A 17,335-nucleotide genomic window follows, 5' to 3' on the forward strand; every position below is an offset into this window, starting at 1 on the left:
CACTCGCTCCAAGCTTTCACAAGGAAAAATGAATATCACCATCACTGCCCTGCAGCAAAGTGAAACTATTTAAACACCCAGGCAAGGGTGTCAATTAGAACAGGAGGGAGGTAGCCGCTGGGTCCTAGAGTGAAACAGCTAAAAAGGTGTCTGTAATGCCAAATGAAGAGATCTTCTGCAACCAACTGCAGGGCAACTGTCTGTCACATCTGACACACCCGTGACAGTTACTCACTTGTCCTGGCTTCAGTGCTGGGCCCTGCACCCTTCTATGGTCGTCTTTCTTAGTTGTGGTACATGCCAGGTTTCTCAAGTAAATACACCAAACATTATCCTAAATATGGGGCCATAAAGCAAGAATAGCGTAGACATCACCAAAAAAGAAAACTTTACAAAAGGCCAAATATATTCTTTGATAAACCACAATTTTATTGAGAAATATTTCGAAAAAAAAAACCACAGTGAAAAAATATATAAAAGAATGTGAGACATGATACACATAAGGTACAGGGTGGGTGTACCCGGATAGTAGTACAATCTAGTACAATGTAAACATTTTCTAAGTAGCTGATTTACAACATATTAATTGCCATCACTTAGTACAATTTATCTACCTGTTGTAAACAGGAGTAAAAAACAAAATTACACAGTATCCTCCATGTACATAGTATAGGATGGATACAAGTAATGAATAAAGTCTAAGTAGACATACATAAGAGTACAGCACACTTTACATCAATTATTGCTCCGGGGAATCACCATACCCGATGTGCGTTTTGCACTGAAATGCTTCGTCCAGGGGCCACTATTTGGGTACACCCACTCTGTGCCTTATGTGTATCATGTCTCACATTCTTTTATATATTTTTTCACTGTGGTTTTTTAAAAATATGTATCAATAAATTGTGTTTTATCAAAGAATATATTTGCCCTTTTGCAAAGTTTTCTTTTTTGGTGATGTCATGGCCACGTTTCTCATGTAGCCTAGTGAAATCCTGTGACATCATCAGCCTAGCCCTTTAGAGGCCAACTCAGACAGCTGAGTGTATCTTAAGTATTTAATAAGCTTTGTATAGTTATTCTATGCTTTGGAGTTTACCTGTTCATCCATTTTTCTCAGTTGGCAATCATCTCTTCAGCAAACTCCTATTGGTTTCTTAACTATTTGCATAAACTTCCTGGCTCCGACCTGCTGATTAACCCTTGATCTGCTGTAAACATAAACTCCTCTCTGGTGCTGTTCACACTACAAATGCTGCTGAAACTATATATATCTATTCTACAAGCAAGTGGTCAGTTTGCCTGATCATCACTGCTGCATTTGGCTAATAATTTGTTTTCTTCTTCACCCTTCATCTGCTATAAGCATAATGAACTTTTCTCTGGTGCTGTTCACGCTACAAATGTATCTGCAATAGTGTGTATCTTCTCTACATCAAGTATTCAATTTGCTGATCAACACTGCTCCCTACGTCCCTGCCAAGGGCCATGTGTTTGCTGATAGCATAAAACTCTGTCTTTAACCATATGTTTGCTCCAAATCCTGGACTGTCTATACATATACAATTTTTGTGAATGTCTATACTATGGTTCTGTGTATTCTGGTGTTTCCTGCTGCACTTGTCTGCCTGCCATCCAGCACACCAAGCTTTTAGTCTTTGCTGATCCATGGGCAATCTGGCAAGTCTTTCCCATTGTACCATCTCCTTTAGTGTTGCTCAACCTGACTTACAGCTTAGAGAATCCACCTCACTGGATAAGCCCATAACATCATCAATATTAGATTGGTGGGAGTCTAACACCTGACACCCTAATACCTGACACATAACACCTGATCAACTATTTGCTCTAGAGGTGAGATGTAAACATTTGGAAAGGAACTGCTGAGTGCAGCTCTATTCAATGTGTAGTGGCAGCTGCTGGGTACTGTAGAACAGTTCTTATTCAAAAGAAGCGGCACATTTACACATTTAATGGACATATACACTATGGCTTTTTTCCATGTGTTTACATTCAACCACCGGTGCTGTTTTCAGTTGATTGGTGGGGGCGCATGGTGTTGGACCCCCACAATCTTATATTGATGAACTATACTGTAGATAGGAGATCAATATGGTGTGACCGGACACCTTTAATTCTTTCTACTAAGTATGAATTAATTCTGATAACTGCCTTAGTGTACTAATTTCAGTATTCTCAATCCAATTCAAACTCTGTATAGGGCCATATCAACTGCCCACTATGCACATATCTATGCACATATCTGGGCTCAATGTGCCACGATTCCTCTCTCCTGTATTGAGTGAGAGCTTACATGCTTCTCTGCTGTTAGGTTAATACTGCTGTCTTCAGAGGTGTGAATGTAATACCCCAAAGTTGGGATTACATTAATATTTAGTAATGAAGAATGTTTTTTATATATGTGCCTTTAATTCTGTGAACCGTTGCACTGTTTGGTTATACAGAATGAAGCAACACACACATAAGGGGTTAATTCTATTATGTAGCTGGTTATTAGGTGGGAGGAATGAAAGTTATAAATGCTCCAGCCACTGGCTGTTGAGCAGAGTCCAGTCGGAGAAGAGCAGAATGGCAGCCAAAAACATGTAGGAGATTTATTCTACCTGTTCCAGTAGGTCGGAATGGAACAAACAAATCGGAGAAGTTGTGGGCAGCACATAAAGGCTTCAAATAAAAAAAAGAGGAGTAGGCTGGTCCCCCAGAGCTCACCAGTCAGCTGACGTCACAAAGTAAGTCACCCACAGACCAAATGGGTTCGCCAGCTACCCACACATAATGACGGTTAGCGGGAACTAGGACATGGAGGCCAGCTAGGGGTCATGGACCTAGTGGAGTGGAACAAATTCCATAGTGTAGTTATAGATACTTGGATGGACTTGCTGCTATGCACTCTTCATACGTACTTGGTTTTCATTATCTACTGCTATAGCGTGGTCACTGGAAGTTGTGGTTTTCATTATCTGTTGCCATAGCCTGGTCACTGTAATTTGCCTTAAAGACAACCTGTACCACCATTGGCTGTTAAAATCTGCTGCTGTAAAGTAAAGTTTACACCTGGTTTATCAACATCACGCCTGCTTGCTGACTCTCTCCTGCTTCCTTCATCCATACCAACACCATAGGGAATGCCTCTAAACATCTAGCTACGGGGAAACAGTAATTGTCAGCATTAATCCCTGCACATCCACAGCCATGTTCCCCTATCCACTGCATCAGTGCGCCAGGCACTGGGCACCATCACCACCACCGCTAAGACCAAGGATCCAACCCTCTGCCATAGTACGGGGTTCCCCTGTGCACTGAACAAATACATTTAAGACTTGCAAGTGGTTTTGTTTCCCTCAATTGACCTGTCCCTAATACTGGGTGTCAGGGATAGTTTGAGAATATAATTGTCAATATAAGTCATTACAAAATTATCATTTAACAGTAATTCTAAATGTACCTGTTCAGTGGAGCCATCTTCAGATGAACTGTCCACCGTTGACACAGCCATTTCCTCTCTACCTTCTTGCACTGTGCTGCTGTCTTCACCAGATTCTACTTTGTCTCTTAATAGAAGCTTCTGTTCATCTTCCTGATGACAGTCAGTCTGTTTTATCTCTGCACCCATATGTGACATGTCTCCTGTATTTACATCTTGCTGTTCTCTATGAGCCAGGGGCTCTGGTATTAATGTTGAAGGTTTCTCATCTAAACTTTTTAAACCACAGTTCAAAGATTCACTTTTATCTTCTGATGATGTTTTTTCTAACAGAGTAGCCTGGAAAAATGGTCTTGTTATATACATGTCCAATATTGGTAGGCCAAACATTTACTTCAGTTTTGTGATTTTCCATTTGTGTATATATTACTTACATAATCTGTTCCAGTCATATTCCTGTCTGAAAAATGTTCTTTTGTGACTTCTGAATCCCAAAGTTTAGCATGGTTGCAACCTTGAGAGCACTGAGGATGTAATTCCCAAGAGACTTCTCTAGTCATTGGACAAGTAACAAAGTCAGACTGTTCATCTAGACTAAAGGTAAAGTTCATATATTATGATTTAAGAACATAGTGGCCATTTAAAGATAGATAGACAGACAGACAGACAGATAGAGGAGCAGCACACATGTACCTTCCATCATGCTTTTTGCTGTCTTCTAAAGTTTCCATATTTTTTCTCACTGAGGATGAAGGTGGTTTGTTCTCGCAGTCTTCTCTGGAAGTACCTTCTATAGCTCTCTGTTGTTTCGGATCTTTCCCCATAATTTGTTCTCCACTCTGTTCAATCAGTTGTGATTTAGCATCATGGCTGATTTCCTCTTTAAGAGCCTTTAGGCTCACAATGAGGCTTTCTGCAGCTTCCATAACATTTGAGGAAAAATTTTCAGGTGAAGTCTGTAATTTATAGTTTCCATATATTAAAGCTGTCTTAGGTGGGATATAAAATGTATATATCGTATACTATATTTACAAATTTGTAAAAACTCACACTGATCTCACAAATTCCTTCAAATGTTCAGATCCACCATGATTACTCCAAATTACACCACTGACATTATTCATTAGAGGTGAGTGAATCAGTTTGAGACAAATTAAATTCACTTTGAATTTTACAAAAAATTGGGATTTTCCTGAATCCAATTTTTCTTTTATTTGCCTTATGTAAATTCTTCAAAACAGTTGCCTGTCAGACATGATTTTGCTGATTTGTAAGTTGCCAGGAAAGGATTTAAAGAAAAAAATACTCAACTCACTATTCACCTGTTCCACTACCGAAGTTCCCCATCCTGTCACTTTCAAAGCTCTGTCTGGCCCCCTCTTTTTTTCAGCACATGACATCCTCTCTCTGCTCCAGAGACCAACATGGCGCTGGAAGACTGGAGTTGCTGGAAGAGAAGATCACATGGCGACGTAAAGAAGGAGACCAGACAAAGCAATGTGGAGAACTGGATGGGGGACTGCTGGACACGCGAGTGGCAAAGTATTATTATTTTCTTTTTTCACTTTATGTTTATTATGCTCTGGGGTCTAGAGAGACCCTCAGGCATAATAAGGAAAATGCGATTCACATAACGTTGATGCAAATCAAATTTTCTGGACAAATTTAAAAGCACTGCCGAAATTGCAATTTTGGCGGATTCACTCATCACTGCAGTAGTATTCATATACTCAGTGTACAAGTTACATGTTATCTGGGGCACTTTAAATGATTGGCACACCCACTATCAGAGGAACCAAAACACTGTGTCAGGAGCTTAAAGTAGCACTCTAGGATTTTTATTTTTTTTAATTCATCCTGTCACTAGTCTACTACTATATATAATTCAGCTTTTACTACCAGATTTAGTTGTTTCTGTCTATCTGGAAATTCATGGCATGCTTCTCTTTAGTTAGGTTATGTGATCAAATGATGACCCCCTAGGAGCTACATGGCTTTATGTTTTCTCAAGGGGGTCACCATCTCAGTCACCAGAACTGCTTGTATGATGTAAGTTCCACTAAAGTTCTCAACAAGGTAGAGGGAGCACAGGAGCTCATATCAAAGATAATGATGATGACTGTACAGTGTCTGCCTTCCAGTAGCCACCCATACTGTAAACTTATAATCTATTCATTTATTTAGGAGAATATTGAGGGAAGGATAATCACAGTTTCATCCTAGTAGATCGATGAGGTATTAGTTTTAGCAGGCAATGTGATGCTGTACTGATGAATGATGGGATTTATTGCAAAGCATAGAGTAATAATGTGCAGGTTGAAAGCTAGGAATCAAAATGGAGGCTGTAGAGAAGAAAACAGCAAGAAGCACATGGAAATAAGTACACTGTATATAAAAAAAGTGCATAAAATTAGGTGATGGTACAGTTATAGAAGAAAATAGTAGGAGTGCTTCTTTAAGTGTGGGCTGTGATAAACTTTTCTCCAGGGTTGCCATATCTTAGAGATATTATGTTTTGTCCTACTCAAAATAGAAATGTATTTTCAAATACAGAGCACTATTAGGCTGTCTTCACACTGGAATTTTGTTCAATTTATCAGAAACCCAAAACAAAATTGAAAATCTGACAGAACTGTAAGTCAAAAGGGGTTTGTAAGGATTACTATGTGTGCATTAGAAAATAGATTGGCACGTGGCATGGCTGTGATACCACACATAGGCTGCTGAAAAGTACAACACTAGTTTTTACAGCTTTGTTTTTCCAGTTGTGTACAACTACTTTAACTTCTTTCCTATTCTATTTATTTTAATTGGATTGTTATCTGGCACAGCTAGTACTCGCTGATTGTTACCCTGCATAGCTAGTACTCACTAATTGTTACCTGGTACAGCTACTACTCACTAATTGTTACCTGGTACAGCTACTACTCACTAATTGTTACCTGGTACAGCTACTACTCACTAATTGTTACCTGGTACAGCTACTGCTCACTAATTGATACCTGGTACAGCTACTACTCACTAATTGATACCTGCCACTGCTAATACTCACTAATGTTTACTCGGCACAGCTACTGTAATACAAATTATTACCTGGCGCAGCTAGTACACACTACTAACTGTTACCTGGCACAGCTAGTACACACTAATTGTTACCGGAACAGCTAGTACTCACTAATTGATACCTGGCACAGCTAGTACACACTAATTGTTACTGGAACAGCTAGTACTTACTAATTGATACTTGGCATTGCTAGTACTCACTAAATGGATACCTTGCATTGCTAGTACTCACTAATGTTTACTCAGCACAGCTAATACTAATAGTTACCTGGCACAGCTAGTACACACTAATTGTTACCGGAACAGCTACTACTCACTAATTGATACCTGACACAGCTAGTGCACACTAATTGTTACCTGGCACTGCTAGTACACACTAGTTGTTACCTGGCACTGCTAGTACACACTAGTTGTTACCGGAACAGCTGGTAATCACTAATTGATACTCGGCACTGATAGTACTCACTAATTGTTACCCGAAACAGCTAGCACTCACGAATTGACTAATTGTTACCTGGCACAGCTAGTGCTCACTAATTGGTACCCAGCACAGTTATCACGCACAATAATGTTAATAAAAGTGGATAAAAATAGAAAAAATATTGTCAGAGATCTTCATATGCCTACTTTACTTTGACTACTGACTGCATTAACTTACAAGATAGTGTGTACTTACCTGTAAAGAGTCATCATGAATACTGTACTTCATTTCACCATCAAGAGTATTATTTTTATCCATTTTTTCATGCAGTTGGTCATTCCTGTCAAAAAGTTCATCTTCTGGCTCTGTTGCTATTTCTTTGTGACTATCACAGAATTTCCGTCTTGAGCTTTTTTTTTCCCTCTTCTCCGCATGAAATGTTTATTTGATCTAATATACTCTGCTTGACAACATCTTCTTTGATAAAAAAAAAATATGCTCCTCATCATTGTAAGAGGAAATATTAGAGTTACCCCCAATATTTTTCAATGGAGACTTTTCCATTATTTTAGGTTCTGTTTGTATGTCCATCCCCTTCTTTGGCAGTGTTTATCGTAAGATTTTCATTTTTTTTGTGATAAATTAGGAGTGTCTGACATGGGAGGGTTGAGCACCTATTGTACTTTTCCAAAAATAGCAATAATTTCTAACAGCTGTGTCTGACCATGCTGGAACATGGTCTGATCATACCATAGCTCCTGGCCAGGGGAGGACACAAAAAAGTATATAGACATTACAGCACAGAATAGCAACTGATTCTTTCTTTGGGGTAAAACATTGCTTAAAAACAGGCAGTTAAATGTTTTGCCTCACAAAAGAATCAGCTGTGATCCCCTGCTGTAATATCTGTATGTTCTTTTGCTTCCTCCTCTGCCCAGGAGATGTGGTATGATCAGACCATGTTCCTGTACGGTCACACACAGCCATTACACAGTACACAGCAGGGGCACATTTATAAGATTATCTCAGCACAGGAACATTTTATTTAAACACATCCAATTGTGGAAATTATTATTATTCCAAGATCTATTGATTAAAATGAAATTTGTTATTGGGAAAACCATTAATCTGTGTGCAATTCTATTGCTAGGCAATCACCCCCTCCATGGATTGAGAGTTTGAGAGTGGTTGTTCATCAGCATTCTGCACCTGTGTTACCTCCTTCTAATAAAAAGGGGGGTCTGCTGCATCCTGTTGTACATTTTCCTTGAGATCTTGGCTGGTAAATACCATTGTCTTTCTGCTATGTTCTCTTGGAAAAACCCCTTTAAAAAGAGGGTGTCATACAGAAGGCTGAAAACACATAGCGATCAAGAGAATCTAGTCGGCACTCCGTACAGCTGGGGTGGTGCACGTGGAAAATAATGTATCTAGGAAAAGCAAATCCCGGCACTCACCTGTTGGTGGTTAATTTGTTTATTGCACAACTCACAGATTGTGAGTTGTGCAATAAACAAATTAACCACCAACAGGTGAGTGCCAGGATTTATTTTTCCTGAAAACACATAGGGAGTCCCAGAGGCAATGATAGCCCCAACTTATCAAACAGAATCAGAAAAGACAAAAAATGCAGGTATATAGATAATAAATAAATAAATAAAGTGGGTACGGAAAGTATTCAGACCCCTTTAAATTTTTCACTCTTTGTTCCATTGCAGCTATTTGGTAAATTCTAAAAAGTTATTTTTTTTTCTAATTAAAGTACACTCTGCATCCCATTTTGACTGAAAAAAAAACAGAAATGTAGAAATTTTTGCAAATTTATTAAAAAAGAAAAACTGAAATATCACATGGTCATAAGTATTCAGACCCTTTGCTCAGACACTCATATTTAAGTCACATGCTGTCTATTTCCTTGTGATCCTCCTTGAGATGGTTCTACTCTTTCATTGGAGTTCAGCTTTGTTTAATTAAACTGATAGGACTGGATTTGGAAAGGCACACACCTGTCTATATAAGACCTCACAGTGCATGTCAGACCAAATGAGAATCATGAGCTCAAAAGAATTGCCCAAGGAGTTCAGAGACAGAATTGTGGCAAGACACAGATCTGGCCAAGGTTACAAAATAATTTCTGCATTAGTCAAGGTTCCTAAGAGCACAGTGGCCTCCATAATCCTTAAATGAAAGAAGTTTGGGACCACCAGAAGTCTTCCTAGACCTGGCCGTCCAGCCAAACTGAGCAATCGTGGGAGAAGAGCCTTGGTGAGAGAGGTAAAGAAGAACCCCAAGATCACTGTGGCTGAGCTCCAGAGATGCAGCAGGGAGATGGGAGAAAGTTCCACAAAGTCAACTATCACTGCAGCCCTCCAGCGATCGGGCCTTTATGGCAGAGTGGCCCAAAGGAAGCCTCTCTTCAGTGCAAAACATATGAAAGCCCGCACAGAGTTTGCTCAAAAACACATGAAGATTCATAAGATTCTCTGGTCTGATGAGACAAAGATAGAACTTTTTGGTGATAATTCTAAGCGGTATGTGTGGAGAAAACCAGGCACTGCTCATCACCTGCACAATACAATCCCAACAATGAAACATGGTGGTGGCAGCATCATGCTATGGGGGTGTTTTTCAGCTGCAGGGACAGGACGACTGGTTGCAATTGAAGGAAACATGAATGCGGCCAAGTACAAAGATATCCTGGATGAAAACCTCTTCCAGAGTGCTCTGGACCTCAGACTTGGCTGAAGGTTCACCTTCCAACAAGACAATGACCCTAAGCACACAACTAAAATAACAAAGGAGTGGCTTCAGAACAACTCTGTGACCATTCTTGACTGGCCCAGCCAGAGCCCTGACCTAAACTCAATTGAGCATCTCTGGAGAGACCTGAAAATGGCTGTCCACCAACGTTCACCATCCAACCTGATGGAACTGGAGAGGATCTGCAAGGAAGAATGGCAGAGGATCCCCAAATCCAGGTGTGAAAAACTAGTTGCATCATTCCCAAGAAGACCCATGGCTGTACTAGCTCAAAAGGGTGCTTCTACTCAATACAGAGAAAAGGGTCTGAATACTTATGACCATGTGATATTTCAGTTTTTCTTTTTTAATAAATTTGCAAAAATTTCTACATTTCTGTTTTTTTTTCAGTCAAGATGGGGTGCAGAGTGTACTTTATTGAGAAAAAAAATGAACTTTTTAGAATTTACCAAATGGCTGCAATGAAACAAAGAGTGAAAAATTTTAAGGGGTCTGAATACTTTCCGTACCCACGGTAGCTCTTATATATTCAATGAAGATAGACTATCAAAAAACAGCTGTATGACAAAATTCAAGGGAACCTTCAAAAATTAATAAAAATGATAAATAAATGCTGCAGTAAAAAGATCCAGAAACGCAGGTTAAAAATGGAAAGAATTCCTATTGTTTATTGCACTAGATCTATATATTAATATGACCAAATGGTCAGTTAAATATGAGAAAAAAAGGAAGCCCTGAATTAAAACAATGTTCAAAATATAGAATAAAAAGAATATTAAGTAGCACCATAGCAAGATTGCCTAGAGAGCTGGTAATACCAACCTGAGTTGCTGCATCAAAAGGTACAAGAACCTGTGCTAGGATAAGCTAAGAAGAGCACCCCTGATGCGCGTTTTCGCGTTCTCCTTCTTCCGGGGATCAGAACAGAAGAAGCAATAGTGCAATAAAACTATAGGAATTATTTCAATTTTTAAAACATTTTTTCTGATTCTGTCTGATCAGCTGAGACTTTCATTGCCCCTAGAACTCCCTATGGGACAGCCTTTTGTATGACATCTTCTTTTCAATGAAATTTTATCTTGTTTATATATTTCAATAACTATTTCTATTTTACTTTGGCTGCTACACTCCCTATTGTTTTGTAGGTGTTTTGTTTTTTCTCAAATAACTAAAGATGTCATCCTCACCTAGCTAGACACGTAGCTTTGGAAGCTAATAAATTTACATAGGGACCTGATCTGCAATCCATGAGTCTATGGTTAAAACCTCAAACTATACTGTGCCTCTTCCATTGAGTTGAAATATATCTAGCCCTTGAAGCTCTGTTCGATGCAAGCATTCTTTAGCTTTTCCACCCAAAACAGGAATATCTATATATTAATAAATCAGAATTTAAAGTAGTAGCCAAAATGTGGTAGTTATGTTTGTTTTACTTAGAGAAATATATATATTTTATTATTTAATTGACAACAAGAAGTGCAGCCATAATGGTTGTCGTATTTTAATGAGCATCCCAGTAACTGATGGTGAACTCAAATTTTATGTTTTCAGCCCACTGACAATGACAGCTTGTTTTTAGATTTCTGAGATGCTAATTCAAAAGGAAACATCAATATAACCTATTGACACTTTTTCAATGTTGCTTTTCACACCTAAACATAGGCGTACCAATGAGAAAGTAAAAGTGACATAAATAACACACTTTAGCTGAGTCTCTATTTTCTAATTCAGTAATACATAGATCTCTTTACATTTTGGCTCTTTTGGCTTCTTTAAGGGATAATTCACACTTAAAACAAAAATAAGAAAGTGGTTATTATGGGGAAATACAAGATATTTTGTAATTTATATATTGTGTATAAAGGATTTATATGGATTAAAAGACATTTAGAAAAGTTTGAGTTATTGAGTAACCGTTGTTTATTTCATAAATCAATAGTGCACATGAAAATAAGCAGGTGTCTTATATATCTTATCAGAGAATTCCTCACCTTCTTTCATTTTAAAAATTCTCAATTTACAGGTAAAATTTGTATTCAGTGAATACAGATTTTTACATTACTGAGATAGGAGACGACAGCTGGCACTGATAAGATTCTATAGAGAGGAGAGGATGGAGCAAGAGGCTGAGCTCCTCCTTCCTCCTCTCATCTATGTAGAATCTTATCAGTACCAACTGTCATCTCCTTCACTGAAAACAGATTTTACCTGTAAATTGAGATTTAAAAAAACGAATGATCAGTTCAAGGAAAAGGAAGAAGCAAATTTCTCTGATGAAATATATTACAAAGTTGCTTATTAACATGTGTACTATTGATTTATGAAATAAAAATTAAAATGGCGGTTATTCTTAATAGAGATTATCATCAGTTTAGATCCTAGAGATCAGTGGATGGAGAGCAGCTACAAAGATAGTTTCTTCCTCTGGTGGATCTGCCATGTGGATCTGCCAATTAAATAAAATGTCCACTGTGTAATGCTTCAATGTGTAATGCTTCAATTCCCTTTTGGGGACGCTAGAAGGAAATTGCGACACTGCCTGCAGGTTTCCATCATATATACCAAATGATCTTTGAGGACAACCAATTTCAAATAAAAATTATTAATTATATCTCTGTCATTGAAATCCTACTTATTCTATTTCGTTTGATATGCAGTGTCTGACCAGGTTATAATAACTTCTACTCCCGCACATCCTATTCCACACATAGTTGTTTATTCTAGTTTTCCAATGCACAGGTAATCTGTAGGAGCCATACATGGGGTTTTAGTTAGGAAGCAGAAAAGGCTTTGTGCAGAACATGCAACCATTACTTATATTCAACATACAGAATAGCAGGTCCTGTATCTGAAGACTCCTATTTTCTTGCACAAAAATTGTGGAATTTCACCCTTTTCAATGCATAGCATACAATCGTCAGTACATTTGCAGCACAATTCACCATGTAATGTAATACAAATGAATTTTGGGTTGGATTTTCTGGAGGTTTGTAGAGGGTTCCAAGGCAGAATTATTCAGCCGATTTTGTATTTCTGTTACTCAGTCTGAGTATAGATTGGGATATCTGGACTGGCCTTGGGTCTTCAGACCTAAACTCAATAGCTCAAGTCATAAGCATACATGAGGCTGTTGATTTCAGGTCAGGAGACCCACAGCCAGACCAGACATTGCGGTCTATCCTCAGACTTTGAATATTGGATGTGTGAAAGCCACGTTATCCTGAGTACAGGATGCTGGAGGTCACTACATTTTGGTCAGACTTTGCAGAGAACATTTAATTGTCAGCCTTAGCTACAGAAGGAGCCAGATTCGTAAAACCTCTCACACTGTAATATATATATACAGTATATATACACACACACTGCTCAAAAAAATAAAGGGAACACTTAAACAACAGAATATAACTCCAAGTAAGTCAAATTTCTGTGAAATCAAACTGTCCACTTAGGAAGCAACACTGATTGACAATCAATTTCACATGCTGTTGTGCAAATGGAATAGACAATAGATGGAAATTATTGGCAATTATCAAGACACACTTAATAAAGGAGTGGTTCTACAGGTCGGGACCACAGACCACATCTCAGTACCAATACTTTCTGGCTGATGTTTTGGTCACTTTTGAATGTTGGTTGTGCTTTCACACTCATGGTAGCATGAGACGGACTCTAAAACCCACAGAAGTTGCTCAGGTAGTGCAGCTCATCCAGGATGGCACATCAATGCGAGCTGTGGCAAGAAGGTTTGCTGTGTCTGTTAGCGTAGTGTCCAGAGGCTGTATGCGCTACCAGGAGACAGGCCAGTACACCAGGAGATGTGGAGGGGGCCGTAGGAGGGCAACAACCCAGCAGCAGTACCCCTACCTCTGCCTTTGTGCAAGGAGGAACAGGAGGAGCACTGCCAGAGCCCTGCAAAATGACCTCCAGCAGGCCACAAATGTGCATGTGTCTGCACAAATTGTTAGAAACCGACTCCATGAGGGTGGTATGAGGGCCCAATGTCCACAGATGGGGGTTGTGCTCACAGCCCAACACCATGCAGGACACTTGGCATTTGCCACAGAAGACCAGGATTGGCAAAGTCGCCACTGGCGCCCTGTGCTCTTCACAGATGAAAGCAGGTTCACACTGAGCACATGTGACAGACGTGACAGAGTCTGGAGACGCCGTGAAGAGCGATCTGCTGTCTGTAACATCCTTCAGCATGACCGGTTTGGCAGTGGGTCAGTAATGGTGTGGGGTGGCATTTCTTTGGAGGGCCGCACAGCCCTCCATGTGCTCGCCAGAGGTAGCCTGACTGCCATTAGGTACCGAGATGAGATTCTCAGACCCCTTGTGAGACCATATGCTGGTGCGGTTGGCCCTGGGTTCCTCCTAATGCAGGACAATGCCAGACCTCATGTGGCTGGAGTGTGTCAGCAGTTCCTACAAGATGAAGGCATTGATGCTATGGACTGGCCCGCCCATTCCCCAGACCTGAATCCGATTGAGCACATCTGGGACATCATGTCTCGCTCCATCCACCAACGTCACGTTGCACGACAGACTGTCCAGGAGTTGACGGATGCTTTAGTCCAGGTCTGGGAGGGGATCCACAGGAGACCATTCACAACCTCATCAGGAGCATGCCCAGGTGTTGTAGGGAGGTCATACAGGCACGTGGAGGCCACACACAATACTGAGCCTCATTTTGACTTGTTTTAAGGACATTACATCAAAGTTGGATCAGCCTGTAGAGTGTTTTTCCACTTTAATTTTGGGGGTGACTCCAAATCCAGGCCTCCATTGGTTAATAAATTTGATTTCCATTGTGATTTTGTTGTCAGCACATTCAACTTTGTACAGAACAAAGTATTCAATGAGAATATTTAATTCATTCAGATCTAGGATGTGTTATTTGAGTGTTCCCTTTATTTTTTTGAGCAGTGTATATATATATATATATATATATATATATATATATATATATATATATATATATATTTATGCTTGTAGTGATTTGACTAATAATGTTATATTTCAAATAAATCATGAAATTACAAAAGCTCTGATATATTCACATAGTTCCACATTCAAATTTTTGCTCTAAGGAGAAGTTTCCTTTAGATAGTATTAAATAATATAATAAAAGTTATGATATGGGATGTCTTCTAGGCAAAAACATTTTTTCTAGACTTGAATTCAGAAACTATTATTAATCTGACTACAAGAAAGTAGGAAATGGAATTAAGAAATATGTTATGAAAACTGCACAAAACTCTAAACGTTCATATCTTTATTTTGAGACTGTAATTTCCATAGCCTTCCCAATATTAAACACTTACAGCTTTTGTGTCACTCCCTGAAGGTCTTTGAGATGAATGTTCATCTGGTCCTCTTTTCATATAGACTTCTTCCACTTTAGCTTTAAGTATCATTAAGCCTGCTATCAGATTCTCTGTGGCTTCCATCACCGATGAGGCTAGTTCATCCGTAGGGACCTAAGAGAGAAGATCCAATATATTGACGTTGCTGTTGGCCATGAGTAAGACATAACCTGCCAAACTAAACATGCAGGCCAGTTCATGGGCTCCTATACTTTTTATACCTTATTTTAACCATGGTGGATTCAATGTTATATCTTATGGGATCATCTCTGTATTGCTGGACATTGTCTATATTTGGGACTGAAAAGTCTGTGGATTCAGGCAGATGTCTGTACAACCTGAGAGTCCTCAAAACACTAGCGGTGAGCTGATCTTCAGTACATGGTCAAAATATTGATGTGATATAAAATAAATGTTAATGGCACGCCACTCCATTTTGGTCAAAATGATTGCTAGCTATGCCCCTGCTCATAATTAAATACTTGTAATCTAAAAACACACACAGATCTGAAGCACACCATGTCCAAGCCAATTATCCTACCTGCTCAACATGCTTATTCTCCGTCTGCTCACACTCATTATTCTGCGTAGATGTTGCCACCTTACTGGTTCTCCTTCCTGGAGTTTCCATCAGTAAGTTTATTTTTTTCTTACAGCTTTCACATTGATGTCCTTGCTCTTTTTCACATTCTTTTAACATTGAAGAAACCATAGCCTTTTGTCTTCTATGGATTTTCTCCTGCGGCTTTTCCTTGATGGAACTTTCTTCTGTTCTTTTTAGGTGGACATATTTTTTTTGCTGATCTACAAGGGTTATATTTCTGGCATTGCTGTCACTTACTGATATATTCTTGTTTTCTTCTTGCTTACTAATGTTGACCATCATTCCCCGATTGTCAAAGGCTTCTCTGATATTCTTGTTATCCCATTCCTCTTGCACTTTCATACATTCTAGGCTAGAGACAAGCTGTACAATATGGAGCATTCATGTTATCTTATAAGCAGATATTGCTTTGAAGCATTATTACTTTCATTGAATGAATGATGCAGCCTCTTACCTCAGCTTTAAACTGCTCTAAATTGACCTGCTCTTTGGGTGTGACAGGTTGTAGCAGTTGAATGAGGTATGACACGGGATCACTTCCTTCTAGGACTGGCTCTTTTATTTGCTGACTACTGTAATCATCATTATTCCCCTATAATATTTTAGAAGCATAGTAAGAAATTTTATGAATTATTGACGATGTTCACATGCTAGTGAGTAGGAACATACAGTTGAAACAAGTAGATTAAATACACTAAATAAAAAGACACATATGCATGTTTTTTCTCAATATCTGACATGAAATCAGAATAAACCTTTCCCATTTTAGGTCAATTAGGATTACCATCATTTTTTATATTTGCCAAATGCCAGAATAATGAGAGAGAGAGAAAATGTTTTAAGGCATTTTTATTACTTACTACAGAGTCAAAAGTTTACATACATTTCATTAGTATTTGGTACCATTGCCCTTAAACTGAATGACTTGGGTCAAACATTTGAGATATCCTTCCACAAGCTTCTCATAATAGTTGGTCGGAATTTGGGCCCATTCCTCCTGACAAAACTAGTGTAACTGATCCAGGTTTGTAGGTCGCATTGTTCGCACCTGCCTTTTCAGCTTTGCCCATAAATTTTCAATAGGATTCAGATCAGGGCTTTGTGATGGCCACTCCAATACATTGATTTTGTTATCCTTAAGCTATTTTGTTACCATTTTGGCGGGTCATTGTCCATTGTGACAGAGTCCCTGGTGTTATATTCAAGGGGAGATATGTGTCACTCCAGCTGCTGGCCTGCATGAACTGGAACATACAAACTTTCTGGTAGAATGTTATATGTTGGGGGTTAACTCACTTAAAGGGTGTGGATTTTTGTGAATGGCAAAGAGGGTGGGAAGCCATTCAGACTACCTCCCCTCAGGGTGTGGCTGAGCAAGCTTAAATGCTCAGGCACTATTTTTTTTTCTCTGTTTACTGATTTGAAGAGTGAAGTCTCCAGGCTGTGTCTGGAAGCTAGAGAGCCTCACAAAAGGACTTTGCCTGAATGTCTTGTGATACTGAGAGCGGGCGGAACCTGCTCACTTATGGACTGTGCTGTACTTTATGTTTTTGTTTAGTCGTTACGCCGGAAAGGCCATGTTTATTTTGCTGAATCTGCAATGCTTATGCCGCTACAATAAACCTGCAGAGGAAACTCTGTCCTGACTCTACTTCTGGAAGCAGCCGAGTGAGTCG

General features: G+C 39.1%; 1 protein-coding gene across 1 annotated transcript in view; it reads right to left on the minus strand.

The window, feature by feature from the left end:
• The window catches only part of LOC141167260 (uncharacterized), a 133,430-nt gene extending 117,429 nt beyond the window's left edge, over positions 1-16,001 (minus strand). Inside the window, exons 1-5 of the mRNA XM_073654696.1 lie at positions 15,597-16,001; positions 15,014-15,169; positions 4,139-4,434; positions 3,880-4,039; positions 3,467-3,784 (exon numbers count right to left, since the gene is read on the minus strand). Of these exons, the coding sequence (XP_073510797.1) occupies positions 3,467-3,784; positions 3,880-4,039; positions 4,139-4,434; positions 15,014-15,169; positions 15,597-16,001 (1,335 nt within the window). The remainder of the gene's footprint in view (positions 1-3,466; positions 3,785-3,879; positions 4,040-4,138; positions 4,435-15,013; positions 15,170-15,596) is intronic.
• Positions 16,002-17,335: the final 1,334 nt, after the last annotated feature.

Source organism: Phyllobates terribilis, unplaced genomic scaffold (genome assembly GCF_046119375.1).
Source record: "Phyllobates terribilis strain yellow unplaced genomic scaffold, ASM4611937v1 Scaffold_11__3_contigs__length_659146591, whole genome shotgun sequence".
Classification (NCBI taxonomy): domain Eukaryota; kingdom Metazoa; phylum Chordata; class Amphibia; order Anura; family Dendrobatidae; genus Phyllobates; species Phyllobates terribilis.